This window comes from Grus americana, chromosome 2 (genome assembly GCF_028858705.1).
Source record: "Grus americana isolate bGruAme1 chromosome 2, bGruAme1.mat, whole genome shotgun sequence".
NCBI lineage: Eukaryota > Metazoa > Chordata > Aves > Gruiformes > Gruidae > Grus > Grus americana.
In genome coordinates, this window is record NC_072853.1 from 58,250,614 (window position 1) to 58,277,647 (window position 27,034).

The 27,034-nt window shown below is 38.2% G+C and overlaps 2 protein-coding genes across 4 annotated transcripts in view; one reads left to right on the forward strand and one right to left on the reverse strand.

Annotated features, from left to right (window-relative positions):
• Positions 1-27: 27 nt before the first annotated feature.
• PSMG2 (proteasome assembly chaperone 2) lies at positions 28-15,377 on the forward strand. The gene is made up of 7 exons (XM_054814153.1): positions 28-169; positions 1,788-1,959; positions 2,769-2,827; positions 3,816-3,934; positions 5,225-5,398; positions 6,632-6,752; positions 7,166-15,377. The coding sequence occupies exons 1-7, from the start codon at positions 101-103 to the stop codon at positions 7,256-7,258; spliced, it is 807 nt and encodes a 268-aa protein (XP_054670128.1). The 5' UTR covers positions 28-100; the 3' UTR covers positions 7,259-15,377.
• A 102-nt stretch (positions 15,378-15,479) lies between these two features.
• The window catches only part of PTPN2 (protein tyrosine phosphatase non-receptor type 2), a 31,469-nt gene continuing 19,914 nt past the window's right edge, over positions 15,480-27,034 (reverse strand). Inside the window, exons 6-10 of one of the 3 annotated variants that reach the window (XM_054814152.1) lie at positions 25,893-26,102; positions 24,336-24,494; positions 21,299-21,489; positions 20,368-20,469; positions 15,480-15,841 (exon numbers count right to left, since the gene is read on the reverse strand). In XM_054814152.1, the coding sequence (XP_054670127.1) occupies positions 15,820-15,841; positions 20,368-20,469; positions 21,299-21,489; positions 24,336-24,494; positions 25,893-26,102 (684 nt within the window). In that variant the 3' untranslated portion in view covers positions 15,480-15,819. Of the gene's footprint in view, positions 15,842-16,496; positions 20,470-21,298; positions 21,490-24,335; positions 24,495-25,892; positions 26,103-27,034 lie in introns of those variants that run through there. The other 2 variants (XM_054814151.1, XM_054814150.1) reach the window with 2 other exon arrangements.

The following is a 27,034-nucleotide window of genomic DNA, read 5'->3' on the forward strand; positions in this document are numbered from 1 at the left end:
GCGGGCGCAGCGCGAGGCGGGCGGTTACAGCTGGTAGTCGCCGCCCCGCTGAGGAGAAAGGCCTAGCCCCCGTTGCTTCCTTCCTCCCTCCCCGGCCGGCATGTTTGTTCCTTGCGACTGTGGCGGGGGCTCCGCCAGCTCCGATTTTAAAGGCTTCACTCTGTTCATGGTAAGTCGTGCTCCTGCTTCCGCTCCCGTCCTCGATGGGCTTGAGGCGGCACTGCCCCAACGGGGCACCCCGGAGTAGGTGAGGGGAGTGTGCTGCTTCTCGGGGCCCGGGCGCGGAAAGCTTCTGTTCGCTCTGTGGGGTGCGAGCAGGTGCTTGTCTCCCTGGCTCGCCCGCGCCTGTGGGACAGGAGGGCCGGGGCGCTTTGGTCTCTATCTCTCCCCTGCCTGGGGGTCGTCCGTGGGTACTTGTCTGCGGGAAAACGGAGAGGCGCAGGGCAGGGGGTTGTTGTGCCCGTGTGTATGCCGGGTGTTTTGCCGAGTAAAAGAGCGGGGTTTGCAGGGATCCTTCCCAGAGCTGTTTCCAGCAGAGCTTAAGGCGGTCTCCTCCAATTCCGTCAGTTTCTTTCTTCTCAGCCCCCCGTTTTCCGCTCTTGTCAAGCCAAGCGTTATGTGCTGAGCTATAACTGTATGCTTTCGCTCTAAGATTAAAGCGTCATATGGCGTCTTACAAAATTTGCAGTATCTGTGGGTTGGCACTGGAATAAAATGTTATTTTTTTCATTTAGATGAGATATATACGTGTTTTCAATGAAAAATTCCTCATTTGTGCTATATTTAAACTCCGATTAGGATTGGTTTAGAAAGTGTTTTAATCATCTTCATATATGGCATGAAATCAATTTAAGATAACCTACGTGAGGTTACATTGGTTATTGTGGGATAAGAGTTCCAGTGCAGGCTGCGAAGTAGCAAACCACTATTTTATCTGTTAGTGAGTTCCTTTACTGTATTCCTGTATTTCTTAAAATTGGCTTATCGCCTTTCATCGAGGGCTGCACAGCCTGGGATGACTGTGCAGGCTGCACGGGAAGTCATCGCAGATCAGCTGACTAGCTACAGGAACTAGATCACTGCTGTTTTCTTTGTCTGGGAGTAACAGGCTATTGAATACCAGCCAATTTCTAATGACAGTCTGTGAGTGCTGTTACGTCCTCTTTCACCGTGATTTTATCAGCATCAACTTCGGTGTTTCAACAGCTGGTGGCAGCAGAAATTCGTAGACACTTGCTTATAGAGAAGCAACCAAAAATTTTACCGTCGTCTTCCAGTTTTAGTTTCTGTAGAAGGACACAAATTCTTGCATTTCTTTCTGTGCCATCAGATTAGGTCAGTAGCTGCCCCAATTGGTGATAACCCATGGCAATTCCTGTGAAATGAATCCAAGATGACCCTTAAAAAATTAAAAACTACCTACTCTTGTATATGTGTTAATCTGAGATTTATAGTTTTAATATGTAACATGAACATTACTGTTAGGTGTCACTTGAGGGCTGCCAAACTCAGCATTGGTTGTTTGAGTGACTTTTATCTACTCTGTATCCAAAAAAGAGAGGAGGAGGAGACAAGTTTTCAAGCCTTTGTTTAATTTTACAGTGAGACAGGATTATTCACAGAAGTGGCCAGGATGTTTTTGTGGGACATGGCCAAAGTCTGTATTAGTATTTAGATTTAGAAACCATGTTTGACCAGAATTTAAATAGTTTACACTTTCACTATTTGAAGTGCATATTGTATTATCCATAAAACACACTGTAATTCAGTAACTTCTGTTACTTCAGCCAGCAGTGTCAGTGGGAAATGTTGGTCAATTGGCAATAGACCTAGTGATTTCCACACTCAACATGACTAAAGTTGGTTACTTCTACACTGATTGCCTGGTGCCCATGGTTGGAAACAATCCTTATGCAACAGCAGAAGAAAACTCAGTGGAGCTGAGTATAAACGCTGAAGGTGGGTGTTGAATGCTGAAGGTACTTGCAAGCTACATAAGGTGCAAGAATGTCACATTTAGGTTTGTTGTTGTTGTTACATTTTGCTTATGTGAACAATGTTTAAACTAAGGTCAGTAATGACAACTTCAGTAATTTACAGATAAGGATGTATGTACACTTTACAGATGAATCTGTTACTATTGTTATTTTGGATAACCAATTTGACATATGGAACCTCTAACAAATGTTGACTCTCAACCATATTACAGTGCGGCCAAAAATCTCTGCAAGTTTAATCCAAAGCAACATGAAGTGTGCACTTGGTTGCAGTAAACTGCTGGAAAGCAAGCTGAATTTCTGGTGTAGAAAGATATTTTTCCTCCCTTCCTTCCCACCTATGTTTGCCTTTTCCTTACGTGGTATTTCTCACTCTCCCCCCTTCAGATTCTTAGGTTCTTTCCCTATATTGACTGTTGCATTGCATCTTTTTTTTTTTCCCCCCCTCTTAGATCATGGAAATACCAGAATAATCTGTCATAATCTTTGCAAAGCTGCATAGATTGTCTGAATCATTATGGGAGGCAGATTATCATATATTTTACTTCATTCAATCCTTTGAATTTATGACAAGTGAAATTAAGTCCAGGGAAGACAATGCACAAAAATACATATTTTTGACACTGTGGATATTGTCAAGCTTTCCCGTATGAATCGATAGCTGAAAGGTTTATCATCCTGAACTTCGTAAATTGGATAAATCTGGATACTTGTAAGCCCAAATCTCTTTCTTGCTTTCTTCTTACAAAACTTTATTATTTCTTCTTGTAGTGTATTCATTACCTTCAAAGAAAGTTGTAGTTCTGCAGATCAGATCACCTTTTATAAAGGTATGTATGTTCATTGAGTGTTCTTACTTCACTATTCAGTTTGAATAGTTCTGCTGGCAAATAGTTTAAGTGGCCTAGGTAAATTTTAAGACATTCAAACAGACTAAATAAGCAAAGCTAGAAGAACTATGCCGCATTACAAAACATTTTGCTGAAAAAAAAAAGAAACAAACAAAAAAACAAAACAAAAAAAAATCCACACCAGACTGAAAGAGCGCAAAATATTTTTCTACTTTGTGCTATAACACTTTCTGCAATTGGTAGAATTTTAGCTACAAAAACTGACTTCTGTATTCACTGAGGGTTGAGGTTTTGTTTTGTTTTCCAAAGCCCTGGAACAACCTGCTTATGTTGGTAGATTTTAGTGTAAATACTTAATTAGTTATTAACAGTCTTGAAAACACAAAATGTTCTGGGTTTTGTCTGGTTTTTGGGGTTTTTTTCCTTTACACTTAATGTCTTTGTGTGTTTGTCTTTTATTGTAATAGCTTAATTCTTTATGTCACTCCAGTTTAATTATTTTGTAATGTTAATATATATTTGAACTGCATTCATTGTGTAAAAAATGAAGCAGTCAGAATTACTAATTAACTGGACAATGGCTTTAATTTAAAATAAGCAGATTAAAAAATTTGTGCCGCAGTTTTTAGCAATTCAGAGTGTGGTAAAATACTGTGATGCTACCATCCCATCTTACTCTAAAGCTTTTTCCATTGGTATTAATGACACACAAAAAAGGTGGTACTGCTGTTGTTAACATGGTCTTAATGATAATTTTTATCATTAGATGTGTAGTTTTGATTAGGTAAAAAAACAGAGTAGTCCTCTGCTTTTTAAAAATATAGCTGAAGCTGAAGACTAAATGGCTGTGAAAAAAAAATTTACACCACTGCTAAACATGCTATGTAACACCTAGTATTGTTGGCTTTTGGTTTCTTTTTTAAGGACACAATGTATTTTTCACTTTTTTTCCTCTCTTTGCATAAAGAACAAGTACAGGCCATTCTGTCAAACACTGCTTTCTTGGGTGAAAAACAGCAAATGTGCCAGAGTTGTTCTCCTGTCTAGCAGCCATGCATACCAGCGCGATGATGAGCAACTTCTTGGGTATGTTTGTGTCATTAAAAGACCTAATTAATGTTTCCATTTTTTTTGACAAACTGACATCTTTCCCTCTGCCGAGTACTTTTGGCAGGATTCTTTTGCTTTGCTGTGTACCTAGGTCATAAAATACTTAATACACTATTAAAACATTATGTTATACAGGATTAGTCTCTGGACTTTGTTAGTCACTACTGTCAAAAGTACCGAGCAAACAATAAGCTGTAAGTAAATTGCACTTGGCCTGTACTGTCAACCAACAGAACCTCGATTTTCTTAATTTCCTGTGACTGCAAGCAATGTCAGGGATTAGCTGCTAACATACAGGTCACAGATTAGATTTTTAACAGTCAATTAGAATATTCGTTAGTTTCTTACCTCTTCATTATTCTGCATTTTGAAGGTTTTCTTTAATATAGTAAGTTGTCATTCTTTTTTTATAGAAAGTTGTTGATTCTTATTTGTTGGGAGGCAACTGCAAGGTTCAGACTTGAGTCAGTATATTTAGTAGATATTACCCCTTTAAAAATCAAGTATTACTCGCTGATTGAGGACATCATAATTGGTGATTTAACAAAAACAGACAAACAAAACTAAATATTTTTGCGTAAGACCAATTGTTATCCTCAGACTGTATAAATGTGCAGGGCTTTAAAGGAGGTTTAGGTCCATGCACGTTCCAGATATAGTTACCAGGGAGATTTGCATACAGTTGCAGAATGGCCGGCTAACATGGAATGAAATGAGAGGGACTGATGGTTATTCAGTGCGATTTGCATCATAAATTGTGGTGATTTAACCCCCTCCCCAGCACCACAGAATAACTGTCTTATAGCAGATTCACTAAAGAGTGAGGGTAGTGCATTCAGAAAATACTTAGACTTGACTGAAGTTTGCATATATTTGTACTGTGAGCTTATTTATCATGATGAAGTCCAAGTTTACCTTAACTAACTTTAAATTAATCACCTCCAATCTGATGGAAGAAAAAGCACATTTAATTTGTAAATCTTTTTAACAACCGTAAGCGGTTCCCCTATTTATGTGTTTATGTATTTGAGCCCCTTTTAAAAAGGTGGTACCTTAGTTCTGTTTCTGGCAGAAACTTCAGTAGTTTATACTGTCTTGAGGCCACAGACTACTTTTTAACTTTGATTTGAGAAGAAAGGGAGTGTCAGTGCAATTCTTCATTGCAGGTGTGAGGTCCTTAATGCTTGCAGTTTCTTTCTGTCAGAAGTAATAACATCAGTAGTGTCTTGTATTGTCAGACCAAATGTACTCTTGATTTGTTTATAGGACACCACTACGCTACCTACTTACACCTGATCTTGAGAAAGCAGTTGGAGGCCTTATGCAGGAGCTAAACTGGAAAGAAATGGAAAAAGTAGCAGCTTACCCTGGAATAAATGATACAGAAAAAGTTCTGCATATTCCTGGAGGTGGCATCACAAAACTATTATTTACTGAGAGGTGGGTTGCCTAAAGATAAGCACAGAAAGATATCAGAAGTCCTGGTTTTAGTACATGGGCAAAATTATCTTTTAAACTACTATGTTGTAGGAAAAGTCCTTCTTTTCATAGAAAAGTGTTTTGTAGGACTAGAACTTCTTCCAAATCAAGCTCATAATTAAGAGCCTATTTAGAGGATATAATATGCCAGAAAATAGGGAGTTCTGCATCATAAAGTTAAAATATGATAAAAATATAACTGAATAGGCTAATGGAAAATAATAAAGCCTTTACAGTTAATATCATTATTAATCTGGTATCTGATTTTATGGAAAACACAATTTGTAAATAGTAAAATTTCTGTGCCTGTGGTACTTTAACTAAAACTGTCTCTCGTGACAAATAGTTCCATCATCAGTTGTAAAAAAAAAAAAAAAAAAAAAAAATTCTCAGTACTAAGAATGAGCTAAGATTTCAGGGCCAGCAAACGATCAGGTGTGGGGGTTTTGTTAAAAGGTATGTGCATCACAAGTTGTGCTAAAAGCATGCCTGAGTTTCAAATTTTGTGTAATAATACTTGCTTATTATGGTAAAACTGTCAGCTCTGCAAAAGGTCGGGGTTTTTGTGTCGGGTGGAAAATTCACTTTTACTTTTTTAAGCTATTGTTTTTGACACCTGTCCAAACCGTTGCATCCAACAGCAGAAGAGTTACTAATATCATACTTACCTTTGTACTGACTTCAGTATGAAAGCAACACACAAATACAAAAGACCTCCTAGGACTTTGGAGGGGGGGAACCACCAAAACAAAAAAACAGTCTTCATATCTAAATGAAAAAATGGGAATATTGTGAGTAAAGTAGTGATATGCAGCCTGTAAAAATGCTGTTTGAAATACACAGTAAGATAAGGAGTGATTGTATCAAAGAATCTGTATAAATGCCCCACCAGCACAAAAACTGCAAACTAAGTATGGAAAAGAGGCCCTGAGTAACTCTTCCATGACCTAGAATTCCTGCCTCACAAAGCAAAGAACAAATTCAAGACTAAGAGAAGGAACGAGTTGTGAAAATGCAATCAAGGAAATTTGGAGAGGGAAAAAAAAAAATCTATACATAGACATTTTTATTTTTTGGTTGGTTTTGGGTTTTTTTTTTAACAAGCCATATGCAGATTGTTGTTGCTCTTAGTACATAAATATAATTGTTTTGGATTTAGAGAAGAAATAGAAATGCCTGCTCATTTTGTTGCAGCTGTTCAAAAGGAATCCAAATGGCAGTTCTTCTGAAATTCTGCTCAGAAGGGGACAACATCCCTGATGCGTTTGCTCTTGTTAACTATCTGAATGAATGGCTCCAGCTAATTAAAAGTGACGTGAGTGCTGTTTGATCTGGGGTTCTTGCTTTCACATTTTATATCCATTACTTTCATTTTTCTTCAGAACATGAAAAATGTTACTCAGCTGAATTTTAGCCAAGTTACAAATGTGTGGGTTGGGTTCATTCTGGCGCTTGGTCATCAAGAATATGCCAAATTAAAGATCCATTTTGATTAAAATCTCACTGGGAATCTCCCCACCTGAAAAGGCAAACCTAAACCCCAGTCCCTTTGTTTGACAGACGCGGGGGGAAATTGCTTAAAGGTTTGATCTTCCAATACTCTTCTCTAAACCAACCCATAATGATATTGACACTTGAAATGCTGCCCATTATTTTAATAGATGTGCGAGAGAGAGTGTTGCATCATTATTATTTAAAACTTAAAGAATTATTCTGCTTTTGTTGCAGAGCAACAATTCCACAGATCCTTCTACACAATGGAAAATGCCAAGTTCTTGGCGCTTGCTTTTTGGCAATGGTCTTCCACCTGCACTCTTCTGATCGGTTTTGAATTCTTCTGTAAGTCACATGTGCAGCCTCAAACATCCCTTGAGAAGGTGATTACATAATAATTGCCAAGCAACAGCAGCTCAATTTGTTGTGTATATAAATTCTTTTATTTAAGAAAAATTCCTTTCACATATGTGGGTAGCTAAAGAAACTAAGGTAACTTTCACAAATTGACCAAAGAAATATGTTTTGTACAGTTGTTTATTGAATAACTTTGGTTGAATTTTTTTCTAATAAAATATTTTTTAAAAAAACTTTTGGTTAAGTGTTATTGCTATGGAAAAGCTTATGGTGCACTTTCTTAATGTAGCTGAGAACTTGAGATTGATGTGCAGGCATAGATTTTCTTATGAAGATAAAACCCTACTCTTCCATGTCAAATGGGTACCTTGGCTTTTTTTCAAAACTTTCCTGGTGACGTAAGCAAAGCTCAGAAGTGACTAGTTCTGCCTTCTTTTCCCAGTGTTGTTGTGGTAGTTTCAGCTGGGGAGACTGCAAGTGATCTAGCAGCCTGTTCTATCTTTTCTGGTCTACTTCCATTGTATAATTTCCATTCTGCTTCCAAGGACTGCAGAGATGCTAAAACTAAAGCTTTCTAGGTAGATGAGCCTTCTTAGACTGATTTGAGGATGAATACAGTGCTCTGAAATATAAAGGAATTAAAACATTGCCCTGATAGTAGGCAGTCTAGTATCTGTATATTTTATAAGCTTAGTGTGAGGCACTAGTTATGTGATGAGTAATTCCTGTTTGTAATGGTACTTGTGTTATTAAGCTACATGTTCGGTTTTGATCTCTTGGAAGTTCTTGGTGACATCAGCTTCTTTAAAAGCAATTTTAAATCTAGAATTTCTATGTTATAGCTTATGAATTAATAGACATGACATAGATACAGGCTATACTTTTAAATATTTACTCTGCTAAATCAATTTTTTTTTTTGTGGTATTGTCATGCTGGTAGTACAAATGATGAGGAAAGGAACAATAGTAGTCCTGAAGAGATCTGTTAAAGGTGTAGGCATAAGATTCAGTAGCCAGCTTTGCTTGAAAACTTGTGCCTGTTGGTAAAGATGAGCAGTTCAGTCTAACTACTCAGTGAATGTGACCGATCACCCAAAGGATACGATAGCATTCATCTTTTTTGCGGTTTTGAAAGTTTGTGAGGTGAGAATCACAGTTAATACCTGTCACAGAGGACTAAAGTTTGAATGAATGTTCAGTTACTGTTCTTTTTCCACAAAACAGTAAGAAATTTAAGTGTTTCCCAGTCTAAAGCCTGCTTTGCAGAAGCAGATAATGCAGGGCAAACAACCTTGGAGAATTAGTACGTGGAGCAAATGCTTCATATAATCGTATGTCCAAATACCTTCAAATAATGTCTTAAAATGTAGGCAGTCTCAAGTTAAATGTTGTATTTGAGTCAGTCACAAACCTAGATACGTGTGGAACAATGTGAGCATGAACTAACTGCTGCTGGCATTAGGAGAACTGGAAAGGCTGCATGATTACTTAACCACATCTGCAGTGGTTTTGGTTTGGTTTTTTTTTAATGTTTGAATTGTATTAACACCAATGGTTCTTAGCACTAAATACCATGCTAGAAATGCAAAGTAATCCTTTGCTCATATCAATAAGCTTTTACAGTAGTAATGCACAAAGATGCCATGTTTTATGGTGTAAAAAATGAGTTATGAATAGATTTAAAGTGTTCAGGAATGACTGTGATTGTGAATCAAAAGAAACTTACCTGAACAAAAAGCAACTTGCATACAACTGGTATGCAAGCTACAACCAGAAGTTGAACCAAATAATAACATGAGTGAAAAGATCACATTAGTCCAAGCTTCAAGATTTATTTTGGCTCATGGTCTTGTCGTTGTTTTATAAGAAGGTTGAGTTTCTATAGGCAAATGAAAGGCTAAGCCATTTGCAGCCTGCGTATGGACCCTGTCATGGTGATATTTCATGCTTGCAAATACTGTTTATTCAAATTTTGCATTCTTAAAAAAGGATTAATGACCTAAATATTCTTCTGATGTCATTCTTCATTGTGATGGATTCTCAGATTCTCTGTGAATATAATACATCACCTGTATCTGAACAGCAGTGAGCACAGAGAGATTTGGTTAACTGTTACACGAGTATAAATTCCTGCTGTACTTTAGTTTGGAAAGCTGAATCTGCCAAACTGGTTGAAAACTTTTGCCTTGAACCAGTAAGTACTTAGAATACTTCTTAACTTTAAGCACATAGGCCTGTGTAAATCACAATAACTGCTTGCTTGTTTTTGTGCACTGCTGAATCTGGAACAGAGTATTCATTTTCCTTGATTAGAATCTGACCTTCTAAAAAGTCAGAAGTTGAAGCTGATCATGGTTCTGGTTTGGGCTTTAGACCCGAAAGCCAGCAGGGTGTATCAGATTTACCGGTAAAATCAGCAGCTGACCTTGGAATGAAGCTGTCGGAGATACTGAGTTCCCCCTTCCTCTGCGTGGTCTAGTGACCATGTTTGGTTTGAGTTGGGGCTTTGCTGAAGTACTAGAGAACAGGTCAAGAAAGAATGGCCTAGCAGTTTAAACATCATCTCAGAACATAAACTGTTATTTTAGAAGAGTGGATGGATGTGGGTAAGAACACTTTGATCTGACAGCTGCTACATAGAATCATGGCTTTTAAAGGGGGCAAAATACTTAACTTGTGAAGTTCTCTTGGAATCACTGAGCAAACCAACATGATGGAGATGGCTGTTTAAATCAGCTGTACCTTCTTGAAGCTTTCCTCAGAAGAAAACTATTCTTCAGAAAGGGATGAATGCCTACTCTGCATTACCTTGGTGTAGGTCCTTCTACTAGATGAGCATTGGAACATTCCTGCATTTGTGCAGGGCTCAGATAATTATGACTGTAGAGAAGCAGCTCTGAAGGTATGTATTTTGTTACACTAACTTGCAAGACACTGAACAGTATCTATCAAAGAGCCAGCTCTTCAACCACAGCTTGTGTATTGCTTACATGATGAGTATGGCTATTTGGAAATAGTTATATGTGCACTGGAGATGTTTCAGGAGGCTTTTCCAACCATCATAGGATGTTGCTGTGGGGGGAAAAAAGGGGTTACCGACAGGCACAAGCTTTTTAAGTTTCTTAGGGCTTTGGGGGCTTTTTGTTCTGTGGGGTTGGGGGGGGGGTGTTTGTTTTTTTAATAAGGTGATTGTATAAGCTTTAGTTGGCTCCAAGTACTTAGTTCCTCTGGGATCAAATTAACTGCCTATTCACAAGTGTCCTTATTCTAAGACCTGTGAACTTCAGCCACACTGCAGTAAACTTATTAAACATCTCTGCCATCTGCAGCCTGGTGTTCTAGATGATGCTCAGTACTGCAAACAAGTTGTGGAGTACATGTGTTGTATTGTAAGGAGTTCATTTGTATACAGCCTTTAAATAACTTGTATCATACAAATAGCAAATCCAAACAGGGTTTGCTGCAGCTGTTTGACACCACAGGCATGCAACTTTGTTCAAAATCCGGAATATATTGTGCAGATCTAAAATATGCAGGGTACTAAAAGAACTTGAAATACTGAAGTCAAGTTCTGTGGTTTTTAAACAGTAAATTAAAAAAAATCTGAAGGGTAAAACCTAATTTGGGCAACAAGCAGTGTTGCTTGGGCATCCACAGAAAGTTAATCAGGTAAGAAAAATTTCTATTGGTTGTATTAATCAGGACACAGTCTGATGTATGCCCAGTGGCATCTGAGAAGCCATAGTTCAGAAGGTATTTAAATGCAAAACTATATTAATCAAAATCAAAGCAGCTGTGATAATAGATTAAATTTCAATCAAAATTAGAATGGCTTGGAACAAGGAGAAGCAGTGATAAAAAGCTAGAGCAGGAAAAACAAGGATTCTGAAGCAACAGCAAGGGAGTGTTTGACCACCAGACCACAGCAAAGCAGCATTCAGAATTTTTCTGAAGCATGAGAGTTGTTTCTTCTTTCCTTCTTTTACTGATTAGAGATAATCAGTGCAATTTCTCACAGAAATATTCTTGCAAATAGCTTAGACATAGTATTTTTTTTGCTGTCATTTTGACTAAACCAGTACTGATGTTACAAGGTTTGCTCAGGTTGCTTTTTTTTTTTCATAAAGATCAAGATTTTTTAAAAAACATCTTAAAAATTAAATTCTTTCAACTGTTTACAAATAAAGCAATGCCATTAAGCATGGAAACCAACCAAGATTCTTTAACACTCTAGGAGTGTTTCTGCATATAGATATGCCAGTAGTCTCTTATGATTTGTGTGCTCAAAGGCAGGGCAGGCAGGCGGCCAGACACTGCGCTGACAACCTGCTGTGGAGGTTAACAGGAACTGAGAATGAAATCACGGTTTCAGAGAAGACACTGCCCTACCACCTGCTGTTCCTTTGGTAGTTATGCATCTGAAGAAGACCTGTTTGTGCACTAACTCAGAGAATACATCATGTGAAGGCATCAGGTAAGCTCCTAATTATAACATAATGGCAAGATCCCTAAGAAAACAGGAAGTAGTACTTGAATGTATTTTAACCTAAAAGCGCCATCATGTAGTTAACCAGCGGTAGCTAGGGTGGCTTTCCTTCCCCCCTTACCCTTAAGATATTCTTTTACAGCTTCTTAACCTTTTCATCCAAATTTTGCAATAAATTTGTGAGACTCAGGCAATGGAAAATACAAAATTTTATTAAGACATGTTGGCCTTATTGTCTGCTCTTATTTCTTGGACTGACTGACTTTTATATCCATGCTAGTCACAAGCAGTTCTCCACTGCTGTCATCTCTCTTCAGCTATTAACAAGATGTATGAGTCATGAAATATAATATTTGCAAGCAGTTCAAAGGCTTAAAGTTCTTATTTTATCACTTGGAGCTCTTCTAAAATTCTCCATGGTCTCTAAAGTTATGATGAACTCCATGCTCAGACTTGCATGAGCCTTCTCATCTCCTGAATTTGTCCGATTTCTGCATTGCACTGTTACGAGTAGTCTTTCCCTCTGGAGTGCGCAGATCCTCGGAACAAGGACGAGTTAAACTACCGTGTCCTCCACCTAGGAGGTTTTATGTGTGACAACGTTATCTTTGTTTGTTGGACTGGTGGTTTTAACCAGCAAGATGCCTTGGCTTACCTTTATCAGAGATTCATGGGTGTAAAAATGATTCCATAGCGCACTCTCCAAATTAGGAAGGAGCAGTACACAATTGATCAGTGTACTGCAGAAAGGTCAGTTCTAAATTTGGGTTATAAGATACTTATTGAGAGTAAGGATGAAGCCTTGACCATTCCAGACAGGCCACAAACTTTTTTTTAACATACTGTGAAAAATAAGCCCTTCGGCACAAAAAATGGTAAGATTCCCCAGCATAAGTGCTCGTTATTTAAAAAATAAAAATCAGGATCTGAATTGGGGCATCTGCTATCTGATGTTGCAACTACAACTACTAAGCAGTTACCCAAAACCCTCCAACAGAGGCTTTCAAAATGACACAGTTGCAATGAGTTTCTGGGAGTTTAAAACTGATTAATAGAGTTGTGAGATAGAAACATGTTTTACAGACATAAAAGCATACTGAAGCTTTTCTTCAAGTGCTGTAAGCAAGAAAAGCAAAGCAGCAGAGCTTATTTTTTAATCAGAAACTTAACACGGAGCAGAATGGGAAGTAAAGAAAACATGGGGAAGCAGTAATGAGCTGTCAAAACTGGTGGCAATTCCTCTTGGGTTCCTCTTCAAGCACAATGCCAATGCAGCTTGTGTTGCTAACAAAAAAGGGTAGGAAAAGGATTCAGTGTAACTCAGGTGAGTTGCAGGGGGGAAGAGCAGCCTGTGCTGTTCCAAACTTCAGGAACTGGAAGGTGTTTGAACAGCTGTGAGTTCAAACAACGTAACTGAGAGGAGGACAGCAGTGGAGAAACCACTAGAAGGTGATGGCAGGGCATGGATATGTCATTGTGCGCTTCAAGGGTTGGAAAGTGAGAATCTCTTAAATGAGCCATAGAGGGTAGGCACAGCAGAGTAAAACCTCCAGGAGAAGGAAAGAGGGGAGCACTGAGTACTTTCTAAACAAGAAACCCTTGAAGCTTTCCTGGTCCCCGTGGAAAAGGTACCAGGTTTGGTTCCTCTGGACTGTTCTGTGTTCACTGGGACAAGGCAGTGGCTTCTCCTGCCCCAGAAGCTGGCAGTGGTGCCACCCACTCCAGACCACCACTTCCACCGTCTGCCCGGGGGAACTGCACGCACCTTTCCTGCCTACCTTTCTGCACCAAAACCTTGCTGCGGAACAGGGGAGCGGTTTTGTCCTCTTGTTAAGGTGGCTAGCAAGAATAAAGTACCTCTGCAATATTTCTCTTGAAGACAGGAAAAAAAATTTGCAGCTAGTAAATCACAGCTTTTTCATTTGAAAATCTGCAAGTCTATCATTCTAACCCCATTTCTTCTGCTGTAATTAGACACCCAATTGTGCTTGTTTTGTCTTGGCAGGCAGCCTCTGCCTGTCCTTCACCTTTTAAAATATGTTTTCCCAGTAGCAGCCAAGAATTGTGGCCCCATATAAGAAATAACAAAACACATGCACATGTCAGAAGTTCCTGAGCCAGTGAGCCAAGACTTCTGCTGTCACAAGGCAGCAGCCCTCAATAAAACCTGTTAGCCTGACAAAGCCCTGGTTTGGAACTACTCCCCCTTTATCCCCTGTGCCTGTTCATGAAGTTAGCCTCACACCACATTTAGTCCAGCAGTCATTTAAAAACCAAAAGCAAGGAAATTCACATTTTGATTAGAAATGTCCACTGTGCAACAAGGGCCAAAGTTCACGTGACTATCTCCACACCACAAAATAAAACTTATTTGCATATTTGATCATTACCCGTGATAGCAGCAGGTAAAATAACAAGGTACATTCACATCTCCAGCAGTCATACACCTTATGCTTACTTGCAATTCAAAAGAGGACAAAAATAATGAAAACCTAAATCAGAGCTGAAGGCAAAAGGCAGGAATGGCTGAAAGCTGTACCCAGAGCTGTTGCAGTGGTACAAACAGGCTCCCTTTCTTCCTGTAGCCAAGAACAGGGTTTATTGCAGTGGTTTTGACCAGACCTTGATCTCATTATAAACACTCCTGGTCTTGCAGCTGCACCAATGTGAAAATGAAAGCTGAATCAAGTGGTGATGTTGTTTTCCCCTCCAACACAGGCTAAGAGCAATACTAATTATCTAAAGAAATGACAATATTTAGACTATTTCAGGATGGTGTAAAGCACTCCGGATGGAGTAACAGCATGAAGTACTCCTGATTCAGTGTCACCTTCAAGTTGAACACCACTCTGAACATACTTGCTTTCATGAACGAGCCTTGAAACCAAGTTCTGTTAAGATTTCAGGCTGCTGATTATTTTCACAGTTACCCTTAATTGTCCAACATTTCTCCCCCTTCCATGCTTTTCTTTCAGTAATTGCATGATTTGTACAAAAAAATTTGTAACAAAAATACACAAAGTACAAACCGCATACAAACCCCCACCACATACTAGTTTAGACAGTCATATTAAATACATTGTTTTGGTGAATTAAGATTAATCTGAAACCCTCAGAGAACAGCTGAAACTGCAGCCTCTAGGTCAGCTCAGTTACAGAAGGCACAGGCTGGAAACCCCGCTGAGTCTGTAAGGAGAAGTCCTTTAAGCAACCTGCTCCGACTGCATCACTGACAGCAGATGTAGAATCAAACATTATTGCTGCCCTGCTGACACAATCTGAACCCCATTTGATTAAGGATGCCCTTCACGTTGTGTGCTTTGCACCTGGCCCTCAACAGCCATTAATTATACATGACCATGGGTAGCAAGAGGTTGGACTTCCCAACTTCCCTCCCTTCAAAGCATCATCGACAAACCACTGCACGGTTTGTGCGTGTTTTATAGCAAACATAAGGATTACCGAACCAACCGGTCAGATGAATAAAATAATATTCTTAGTGGTGTATCACAAGAGAAATATGCAAGAGCTCCTTGGCTCAAAACTACAATACTAGCATAAATATTAGCATAAAGCACATTCTAACCCTTTTGCCATTTTCCAGTTAAGACAGGGTATTGGGAAACTTTGAGGCGAAACATTTCTTTTTCCACAAAACAGGCTCTTAACAGTTTCTCCCTAACATAACGTGCACACAACAGCATATTGTCAATTTAAAAAAATATTTAATGCTGCCAAAAAGTATAAAAATACAATAAGAATGGCAGTACAAAACAAAATATTTCCTAATTTATTTCTTTTACATCTTTCTACATTAATACAGGCATTATAAAAACACAAGACAGCAAATTATTTTGTTTCGCAAAGTAGCACGCTGCTGGTGGTCTTCATCCCCTCGCTGCAGTTTACGCTGTAAACAGATAACTGAGGTCTTCTTGGTACTTAACAGACCTCACTTTTTGTTCCCGACGAGGGGCTCATGTCTTGCTTTGCATGTCAATAATTTGCAGTTTATAGCTGCAGAATATTCACAAGTCCTGAAGGTTTAGGTGTCAGTCAGTCTCGGCCTGCGACATACAACGCAAAAGAAAGTCACCGATTCAGTATACAGTACAGAGAAAAAAAAAAAAAAGAACAGAGAGCGGGTTTGCAACTCGCTACAAACACCAAGCAGCTTCTCATGCATTCCCTGCAGCGACTACTGCCTTGTTTGCCTGCAGCAAGCGCTCCAAGAAAAAAAAAAGCCGTTGCTTTTTCAGGTGGTTATTTCCATATTACAGCATAAGGCACATAACTTGCTGGAGAGCTTCAAATACAGGTCTCAGCCCAGCAAAGCACTTACTCATGTGTTTATCGGCAAGTACTGCAGAAGTCTTAGCAGGACTTACAGAAGGCTGCACCTCAGAACACTACCCTTGCCCCTCACGGCTTTGCGGGCCAGCCCTGGCACAGCGGCACGGAACTAAGCATTCCTAGGCAAAGGTGTCTTATAGTAAGGAAGACATCCCAACATTTTGTTCTTAGGGAAGGTAAGGCTCTACTCCGAGGAACACAAGAGAAAACCCCTGGTACTTACAAGGTACTACAAGTAAAATGCTTCTAAGTTCTGCAAGCACTACACTCATTCATGAAGCAGCTTGATCAGTTAAGACACATTAAAAAAACCCACAACTTTCCCAAGTATGTCTCCTTCCAACTTAAATAAAGACTCAGACAGAGATGCAATTTTGAACACATTTATTTTTCATACATAAAAATGAAAAACTGACCTAAAACTTTGGGAGAAAACAAAAAAGCCCAGGAAGACTACTGCATGTTACGTCAACTTTGCAACTTTTCGTCCTCTGACTTAAGCCACCTGGCCATGCAGAAGACTTCCTCTTTTGTCAGCGTTAATTTAGTTTCTTGTGCAGTCCTCAAGTGTCTCAGGTTTAACTATAACGCCAAAGAGCAAACTAAATAATTTGGTTAACATTGATTAAACATAAAGCTAGCCAGGCTTTTTAATTGCACAATCCAATCACACGTACATGCGTACACATTTACACTTCTTCCCTTTTCAGCAGGATATAAACTGATGTCAGTAAACCGTTTTACTCAAGGTTTAACAAAAGAAGCAAAGTTTCACTTGCAACATCTCACTCCCATGAAATAATTTCCTTTCAAATCACTATTTCACGCTGAATTCAACTCGTTTACTTAATACATTTCAAGAAAAATACAGACGTACTGTCACTAAGTGGACCATCCCTGCACCAAGAGCATAAACAGAAAGCCTAAAGGACTAACTCCAAATTTGTGAATCCCCCGCAATGGAGGTCCACATGTCTATTAGTGATTTATTTTTTTAATTAAAATATGCATGATTTGTACACAAGTGTTCATCTGAGAGTCAAACATTGTTTCATCAAAGAAGTCCACTATGCATCAATTATTTTGACTGATGTATTTCTAGAACAGAGGGAAAAACCCAATGCAGCAACACTTTGAATCGAGTGCAACAGCAATTTAGAAGTAGCCCAGGACCAGCCAGCAGCTTGCCAGAAATTGAGGCGGGGGAGGCAGGAAGGGGGTCAGAAGGCACGTCCTGCATTTTTCCTCTTTCTTTAAGCATTTCCTACCCAAGAGGTCACTGGCATGGGCAGTTGTTCATTTTGGCCCGGATCTGTTCCTATTTAACACCCAAGTTGTGCAAAACTGCTGCAAGTTTAAATCCTGCAGGACAACGAAGTATCACAAGGGCTCAGTTTGCCCTAAAGAGAACGAGCCTCCCCCGGGTTCTGGGTTCTAAGATTACTGGCAGGCCAGAAAGCAGAGTTTTATCCAAATTATCTCCTGGCAGGTACCAAGGGATCTGATGTTTCATTTCCCTTCCTACGCCCATCCTGTCGTGGACACTTTGCTCTACAAAACAGTTTTGTCCGAGACTTGCATAGGTTCGTGGTCCTTAAATTATTAACAGTGAAGACTCTCGAGATACTTACAATCATGGAACCAACCCAAATGTTTACAGATCAACTGCTGAATGTGCAAGTCCTGCTTTATTGCATCAAGAAGGTAAAAGAGTGTGAGATGATCTAAGATGCCCTCCTCCCACCCTGCCCCACCCAGAAGAGAGGATGGAGAGAACAAAAAGGCAGGATTTAGAAGATGGAATCAGGAAAAAATTCAAGCGACAGCTTGACAGACACAGTTAGAGCTCAGTGTCTGTAGGATCCCGGTGGCCCAGGAAATCCTCCTTGTGCCAAGAGAAAGGCGATAAATGGCAGTATGATTTCAGTGAAGGTGTCACCTACACTTTTTCCTTAGCTGCTTTTAAGTATTTAGAATCAAATCTGGAATATTTCTGTTACAAAAACATTTAATTACATTCCATGTATTTTGCCACGACCAAAATATCTTTCATAAGGCACATACATTTCCATCTACTACCAGTTACAGCTGATACTGAAAAACCTGCCTTCCCAATTTAAAGGAAAAAAAAAAATTCTGTCAAACCTCTTGGTGGCTAAAAGGGTTACTGTGGTTATAAAAATTACAAAATACCTCAATATATGTAAGCTGCCTGCCTACACTGAAAGCAATCGGTAAGTCATTTTGCTACGAGAGCTGCAGAGTTTGGTCAGTAATGCCACAGGACAAACCGCCTTGGTTTACTGACACACAACTCCCCAAATTCAGAACCGTATGTTCTAAGAAACTACACTTGTTTTCCTTATCTGGACCCTTAAGAATTTGTTTACTATGTAAACAGCGTAGTCCAAAATAGTATTGGCTATTGTGAAATGAGTATTTCAAAGAGTAAATTCAACTTAGCTTTGCGTAGTAAACGTCAGACTATCTGGGCCCCATGCCTGATATGTTACTACTAAGCTTGAACATACCGGAAACCTTTCCAGTTAATTCCTTTGGATAAGGAGCAAAGTAATCATTTAGTTCTTTTAGTAGTTTTCAGCAGTAAATCCAAACAGTGCTTTACAAAAGGACCAAAGGAGGGGGGAGGGGAAAAAAAAATTTACAGAAAAACTCCAAACCCTCATATCCAACAGAAAACACCAAAGCTAGAAAAAAATGAAGACAGCAAACACGACTTCTCTGAAGTCATCCAACAAGGCAATGCCTGAATAAATAAAATCCAGGTTTCAAAGTGCAGTCTGATACTACAAATTGTTAGGTCTCAACTTGAATGACAGCAAGTGACATACAGCCACAGACAATCTCTGTAGTCAAAGAGAATTTAAAGGATGGAAAGTGACTTGTGTTGAATGACTATTTATAAAGTGTTATCATCCAACTAATGGAAAGGGAGCGCTCAGTAATTTTAAAGAGCCTGTAGTACAGGTATTCCCAAACTATTAGTTATTAAGTGTTTTAAGTCATGCCTCTTCAGTACAGTGCTGGGGAACCTGAAAAGCAATTCTAGACTTTGTGCAGGTACAGGAGAACGCTGCCAACATTTGTTTTCTATTATAACCACCCTCAGAAGTCCAACTATAGTTTCCTCTGATGTGCCTTCTACACCTATTACTGATGGATTAATTTTATTCTTTCTAGCAATTAAAATCTATAGACACACAAAACATTATGCTTCACATTTAATGGAATGTCAGAACTTTAACAATGTTGGCCTTCAAACAGTAGCTGAAGTCTGAATACATTAATCAACTTAACAGTATGTTTTTCAGTGGGGGCTAAGTTCTCAAAAGCCTTTAAAAAATTCAAATTGCCAAATCTTACTTAAATAATGAAAACTACAAAAAAAATAAATATGGAATGCAAATTAACAGAGTAGAAACTACTAAGTGCTTCATCAGACCCCTAGCTGCTCGTATCATAAATTTGAGAGTCAAAATACGGGGAATGGTTGCACTATTACTTTCATGCACAAATTACATTTAGTTTCAAAATCAAATTCTTTTTGGTCAGAAATTTGTACAAACTGAGCTTTTAAAAGTACAGTGAACTACAAAAAGATTAAATATGCAATTATAAAATATATTTATCCTAGGTCATAAGAATATAAAATGTTTATATTCATGTCACTAGTACATTACACATTACACACATTTAAGGATAACTTCTTTGCATTAATAATGTAAATGATACAACACTGTTTATTGCTTATGTCAGGCATGTAAATTTAAATCCAGACAGCCTTCAGTAGCTAAACCTCTGTGGTTCAAGGTTTGCTTAGGATCTGGTAGAACACCATTTTAAGAAGTATGTAAACAGCTGCAGCAAGTTTGTACCTGCTCATATAAACAAAAAAACCCATAAACTCTGTTGAGGGGCAGCAGTTCATTTCTGTAAGTACCTGCAGTGGAAAGTCCTGAGATGTTGACATGTGATCAAGATTACATCGCTGCTCTGTGGTATGTAAGGGTCTGTACCCATTCCAGGTGTAGGGAGTTTACTGCTTAAAGTCACACCCCTAGTCATTAACTTTCAGCAAAATTAGCTGCTGGAGCAGACAGGCTTACTGTTTACTTACAAGGAATGTTCTTGAAAATACATTTTCCAGCAAGAATAAGCACCAACTAAAATCAGTGTACCAAACCCAATCTTAGTGAGAATAGGTTTCCAATATAACCACCTTTTTCTTTTTCTTTCAGTCTCATTTAGCTTCTGCTTCATCTGCTGCAGCTTCTGTGCTGTGTTTGCTTTTCTATCCTCTCGCAGTCGTTTTCGGACAGTACTTAAAGAGAAGAAAAGAAGATAAAAAAAGGTAAATCTTAAATTGCAGAACAGCAAAAAAGGCTATTAAAGTGTTAAAACAAACCTCTTCCCAACACACTCCCAACAGTTAACCCAACAGTAGCACATGGCAGCAGTATAGAAAAATCTAAACCAAGCATTCTTTATTCTGTTTTAACAATCTTGACATGGACAACTTCAGGTCAGCAAAGCCCTATGAAGGCAGTAAATCACGTATGTAAAGATATAAGTGGTGCTTGACATAAGTCTTCAACAGGGAACAGCATTTGCTTAATTACCTGAGCTTAGTAGTTCACCCGTCAGTGCCCCATTCAGTGGCTGAGATTTTTTTGCACAGAGGCTGCTTTTATGCACATATCAGGTACTATGTGCGAGCATTCGGAGTATTTAAGCGTACAAAAAGCAGTAGGTGAGAAAAACTTTGTGCTTCTGAGATATTTTTCCAAACAGAAGTTAGCATTTTATTTAAAAATCAGTATCGAATTACATCGGGCACTTTTAGGACCTAATTCACACTGTACAATGGAGTTCACAGTCTGTCGGAAAAGGCTTTCAAAGCATGAGGTTTAGCTGCTTCAATTAGAGACATTTGTTTTTCTTCTCTTGACATGTAAACAATAAAGGTTTATCACAAGGAATAACTGAAGTTGTATTTAAAAAAAATAATTAAGACAGTCAAATACCTCCTGCTCTTTCTCTCAACTGAATAAAGACCTTGAAGGTTTTTTTACAGTAAGAAAAGCATTCAATAAATTCAGCCTCTCAAGAGAGATTCTCTGCCTTCTAAACCATTTCCTCATTGTGCCTACCTTTCAATGTTTCCATCTGTGATATCTTGAACTTTAGTGGACAGGTCAGTATTTATTTTCTCCATTTGATCTTTGTTCTCCAGGCCTATGCTGTTCCCATTGTACTTCTCTGTGGTTATTCTGGTTGGGTGTGGAGGAGACTGCTCAGAACTTGGTGCTTGGTCCTCCTTAGAGAGCTCCTTCCACCGCTTCTGCAAACAGGGAAAACATATTTCAAACACCGCCCAAGATGTCTTCCAACAGAACATCATGGTGCTGTTACCTATCACAGCTCCAAAACACAGTAGGACCTTGTGTGCAATAACTGCCTAAAAAAGACAGAACTGGAAAACATTGTAAGCCCAACAAAAAAATAAATCTAGGGTTATTTATGCCAAAGTCGTAACCTACGATTTCACCTAGTGGTCCATTAGTCCAGAGATCTACTGCATCATAAAACAGATATTCACCATGTTTTGAGAATTAGAAGAAAAAAATAAAAGATGTGAAGTAAAACTGGTTTGCTAGATCTCTGTCCTAATGATGAATTGTCTGAAGACTTTCTTGCAACAAAATAGCATGCAGGAAAAAAAAAAGAGACACACTAGAAAGGTAAGAGGAAGCAAAAGAATCCCCCTAAAAACAATCAATTCTTGTCTCACACAAATCAGCCAGCCTATACAGATATAGAATACCTTGGGGGAAAAAAAATAAAAAGCAGTTACTTCTAAATGTCTAAGATAAGAAAGATGAACTGAAAATTGACTCTTCACAAAACGAGTGTTAGATTCTCGTCTGTGGAATGAATTCAAGACTGCTGGTCTAAACTAAATACCAAACTCAGAAACTGATGTCAAAAAACGCCCCAGCTACTTATAAATGAACTGCTGGCAGAATGAGCTTTAACAATAAACCGACTCCTCCATCACAGAAGAGCTTCCTGTATAGATCTGAAATACACAAAGGGAGTCCCTTCATGCACAAGAGACTTCACTCTCAGAGGTTTTCTTTGTTTTGTCTTAAAACAACAACAAAACCCCCAAAAGAAGTGGCCACTAACAAATGGAAATGCACTTAGCAGCTCCCTCTTCCTGTCACAGAAAAAGGCCTTTTGGAAGACGTGGTTATGTCCGTAAGAGACTTGCTGGCTGAGATAAATACTGATTCCATCTGGAGTGATAAGCCACACAGGAAGAACTGAAATCAGAGACAATTTTACTAGTCTCGTCAAACAGAATTCTTGCTGGGAAATTCCTTCTATTTTAAACATGTAATAACAATAGCTCAAATGGCTGGTAATTTTAAGTTTACATATCTGACAAGACTACGTGAATGGCAGGACTGGCAAAATAATGTACAACTTGGAGCAGACAGCGGAGGAGGATTGTGTTGCTGAATTACCTTTGCTGTTTTGTGATACTACCTGCAACTTTACAAAAAAAGAACAACAAAAATATATCTCAGAAACTGAAGTACTACACTGCATCTTGTGAAAATATGTCTGGAAGAAACAAAGAAGCGATGGATTGATTTGAGAAATACAACTGTCCTTAAAATTATAACGAAAATGGTTGTGTAGGGAAGCTAAGACTTAGGGCCTATATTGCCTCTTGGAATGAATGGAAACAATGGAAAGACACGTCAAGGTGTTGTGACATGTTTTGGATTCACAGGTTTCAGAACAAAATTCTAATCTTCCTCTGTCTGCAAAGCACATCTATGGATCTAAGGAATTCAACCTTCTTTATCCTTTCAAAGCCACAAATTTGTTTTCCAGAGACAACTCATTTCAACAGATTTTTCTGAAAGAGCAATAGCAAGTCATTCTACTATGCTGTTGAAGCAATATTAACTTATCTTTATTACAAAGGAATTTTATAGAAATGAAAGCTTTGATCCTGGTCCACCTCACCCATTTTACATAATGCAGAGCTATAGTGTAAATAGGAAGCAAATAATTGTTTCAGCTACAGAGAAGTGTTCAATGACTTCATGCCCCGTCCATCACTAGCAGAGAGAAGCACCTCTCACACTCTGGACAGTTTCCCTACAAGGGAAAAAAAAAATAAATCTAGCTGACCTTGAGAGGAGAAACACTCCTGTTAAGTACTGCCAATTGATTTTCTGCATACGACCCTGAGGCCTAAGGAGAAAAGCACTGGGATGACTGCCTGTACTACAGAAAATACCAGTTTAGGAAAAAACATCTGAACAATCCTAACAAGAAAAAAAGAACAAATGGGAAGCATGCCTTCTTCAGCATTCTCTTAGTATGAAGAAAGAACACACTTGAACCTGACAAGCAGTATTCTGAGTTGACAATGCTCAAGAAGAATCTGACAGCTACCAGAACCACAGAAAAGGAAATGTGTTTTAGTTTATCTGCTTCATTCATCATTTTAAGAAATCAATAAAATAAAAGCCGTAGCACATGAAAGCAGAATTAAGCCTGTTTCACAGCCTCTACTCCCAGTTTTCCCTCTCACCTAGCCCCAGTCATTTAAAATAGCTGTAGCTACTAATAAAATAGCCATACCGATAAAATAGTGAGATTTGGTAATCGGTTTACCTCAAAACTTATTATATTTGGCTAGATTCTACTAACTGTAAGATAAATTTTGAAGGATGTATTAAAAAAAAAAAGCAACTTTATTAGTAAACCTGATTTGCAGCATCAGGCAACTGTATTGTTAGGAAAATATAAAGCAAAGATCAAGAAATACTAAAAAGATCCTCGCTGTCTTTTCAAAGTGATACTGGGCATTACTTTTTCTTTTGAGTATTGAAGATATTGATTTAACCTTTTCTTTTAGAAAAACATTAGTACAGACAAGTTATTTTTATGTTCTACTTAAGAGAGGACAAATACCTATGATTAGAAGCTGAGCTGACAGAAGGCCACTGATCAGATACCTCTAATACCTTCTAAGTATCTATTGAAAAAGGCAAATTATTTAAATCCCACAAAGTTACATCTTTCAGAATAGTTTGGAGCACATTTTTAACTACTGTCAGCTGTCTACTGTTTGTGTTTAAATACATGGAGCTAAACATTTACCTGTATAGTTGAATCTCCCATTATAAATTTTGCTCCTTCTATTACAGCCATATATGAAAATCTTAGTTGATCAGGAGTCTGAATAAGTCCCATTCGGTATTTTCTCATATCCAGTAACACCTTCTTAATATCTACAGAAAATGGGTCTTTTTTTTCCATCTGTAAAGAAAGTTACATCAAAAGCATCATTGCTATTGATAGAGACAACATATAAAATAATTACAAGTAAAAATGAGTCATAAAATTAAATCTAAAAATTAATTTATTCATATTTGTATTAGTTATATATGAAATTAACATCTCAAATTGTTTCTAAATTGTTTTTACAAGAAAAAAGTTAACCATCTAATGAAAACTTATTACGAACAAATCAATGATCACGTATTAACCAAATAAATCAGTAACCTAATATCAAGTCTTAAAATTAAGAAATTTAGATATGCTTGATTTTATTCAGGCATGTATTTGTATTTTGAAATAGGACTATAAGAATCAGAACCATAAAGCAGTATTTCCTACTGCTCCTGAAGGGAACAGCAATTTGGAATGATCCAGTGTGGTAGAAGTTTCCTTATTTAAAGCAGAATCCCTAATCTGAGCAATGCACACACTTGTCCCCACACTAAATTCATGAGGTGCTTTTAACCATATATCTGCGCTTCTTGCAGTGTTCACTGTAATTCATCTGATATTAAAGTACACTTGCATCAAAATATACATTTGTGTTTTTCAAAATGTAGAAAAAGAGAAAAACTGAAAATAAAAAAATAAATTGAGAGGACCTAACCAAACCAGAAGATAAGTGTCTTAGGATTTTGTTTAAATTGTATTTCACCTAACCCTGTGCTGTACTTACTATTACCAAGCACAGCCAAAGAGAAAAAGTTTGTGTCTGGACTTCAAAATCCAACAAAAATTTAAAGATAATTTAAATATTATTTAATATTTAAAGTTCGCACGAATCATGATGAATTACAGATGATGCGGTTCACTGAGTAAGCAAAAAACCTACTCATTCAGGTGGTACTGCAACTGGCTACCAAGCCCCACTTCCCAGAGGGCCGCACAGCCAGGGAACCATCCTCCATTACAGACCGCAGGAGATGCAGGGGCATGCCCAGTTCTGATCCTAGTTCAGGTGCCAGTTTTATGCAACCTTACGAAAAGGGGCCTGTCAGACCTGCGAGATATTCCCATGTTTAGAGAAAAATACTTATACATTCAGTTGTCTCAATATATATTCACAAGCCTAATTTTAAGCTCATATAAAAAAATCCTCAATCTTTTCTAAGCACATCTTATATAAAAGGAAAAGAATGCTTGTTATTTACTTCCCAGGAAGCTTTGAAAATTTCTAATGTATTTCAAGAGTTGTGCTTTTAAACCATCAAAATATGTGAAGAGGAAAAAAAAAGTATGATGTCTTAATTCAAGTTTTGACTGGTATGTCATCCACTTACATGCTATTAAAGCCTTCTGACCAAGAAGTCCGTACTGGGAAGAGAGGCAGGGTGTCAGAAGAAGGAAAGGGGTGACAGAAAGTGGCTAAACACTTACCAGAACAAGACAAGTGTCTACTAATGAAAACGTGCCAGAACGTCCTATCCCTGCACTGCAGTGAACCACTGCAGGTCCGTGTTCAGGACTCAGTGAGCCAGACTCTCTGACTTTAAACAGGAAGTTCAGGAATGAAGCTGGAGATTCAGGAACTCCAAAGTCTGGCCATGTAGTATAATGAAAATGAAAGATCATCCTGGACTCACCACTCTAGAAGTGAAAACAAATAAACAATACAACTAGACAGTATTCTACTTATGTTTAGTTAGCACACATTTCCCCAAACTAAATCAATAGCTATTTTTTCTATTTAAAACTTCCCATTTAGACAAACAATCCAGTTTGCTTCAAGTTGGATGACAACCAACAGTGCAACCTGAAGCAGTTTTTCATCCGAGTTGGTAGTTTCCCCTTTGCAATTACTACCATATGCATTTTTTTCTTCCTCTCAAACTTCCAATATTTTATTTGGTTTGCTTTACTACTTGCCCCCAAATATTATTTTTTTTCCACCATTCATGCAAGTTAATGGCTGACAGCAGTTATTAGACTGCTAGCATTAATACAACTGAAAAAAATACCTGTCAGCATTGTAAACACTTTCCACTCTTGCTCAGAGCAAGTTTTAATATCAAGAGGTATTAGCATCTCCTTTATACTAACCGCACTACTCAGAGGAGCGGGAAGCTTTATGGAAAGGGCCTGTAAGAACCCATACAGCAGGATATCTGTAAGCAAGACTTCTGCTGGACGGATTCATTCTTTGTAAGTAAGAAAGAAGGATTCCAAAACCATGTGGTTGTTTTAGAACCATGCAGCTTCTCTTCTAACATGACCAACTAACTGCAAGTATTGAAATGACAGCAAGAGACTATGAATGTAACTGCAAAGCTCTGATGACAAATGTGGCTCATATCTTTATGAACTCACTTCAGACCTGCTGTTAAAGGCTACTCCTTTCCTCCCTTTTCCTACTACAGTGATTTTGAGACAACTTGATCCTTGATTTAGTTCAAGAATTTTAGAAAAGTTCAGTTATTTTTATCCTCCCTCCATTTCATCTTATTTTCCACATAGATTGAAACCTACATAAATCTCCACAAAGTTGGAACACAAGAATATTTAAAATATCAATGTATTCC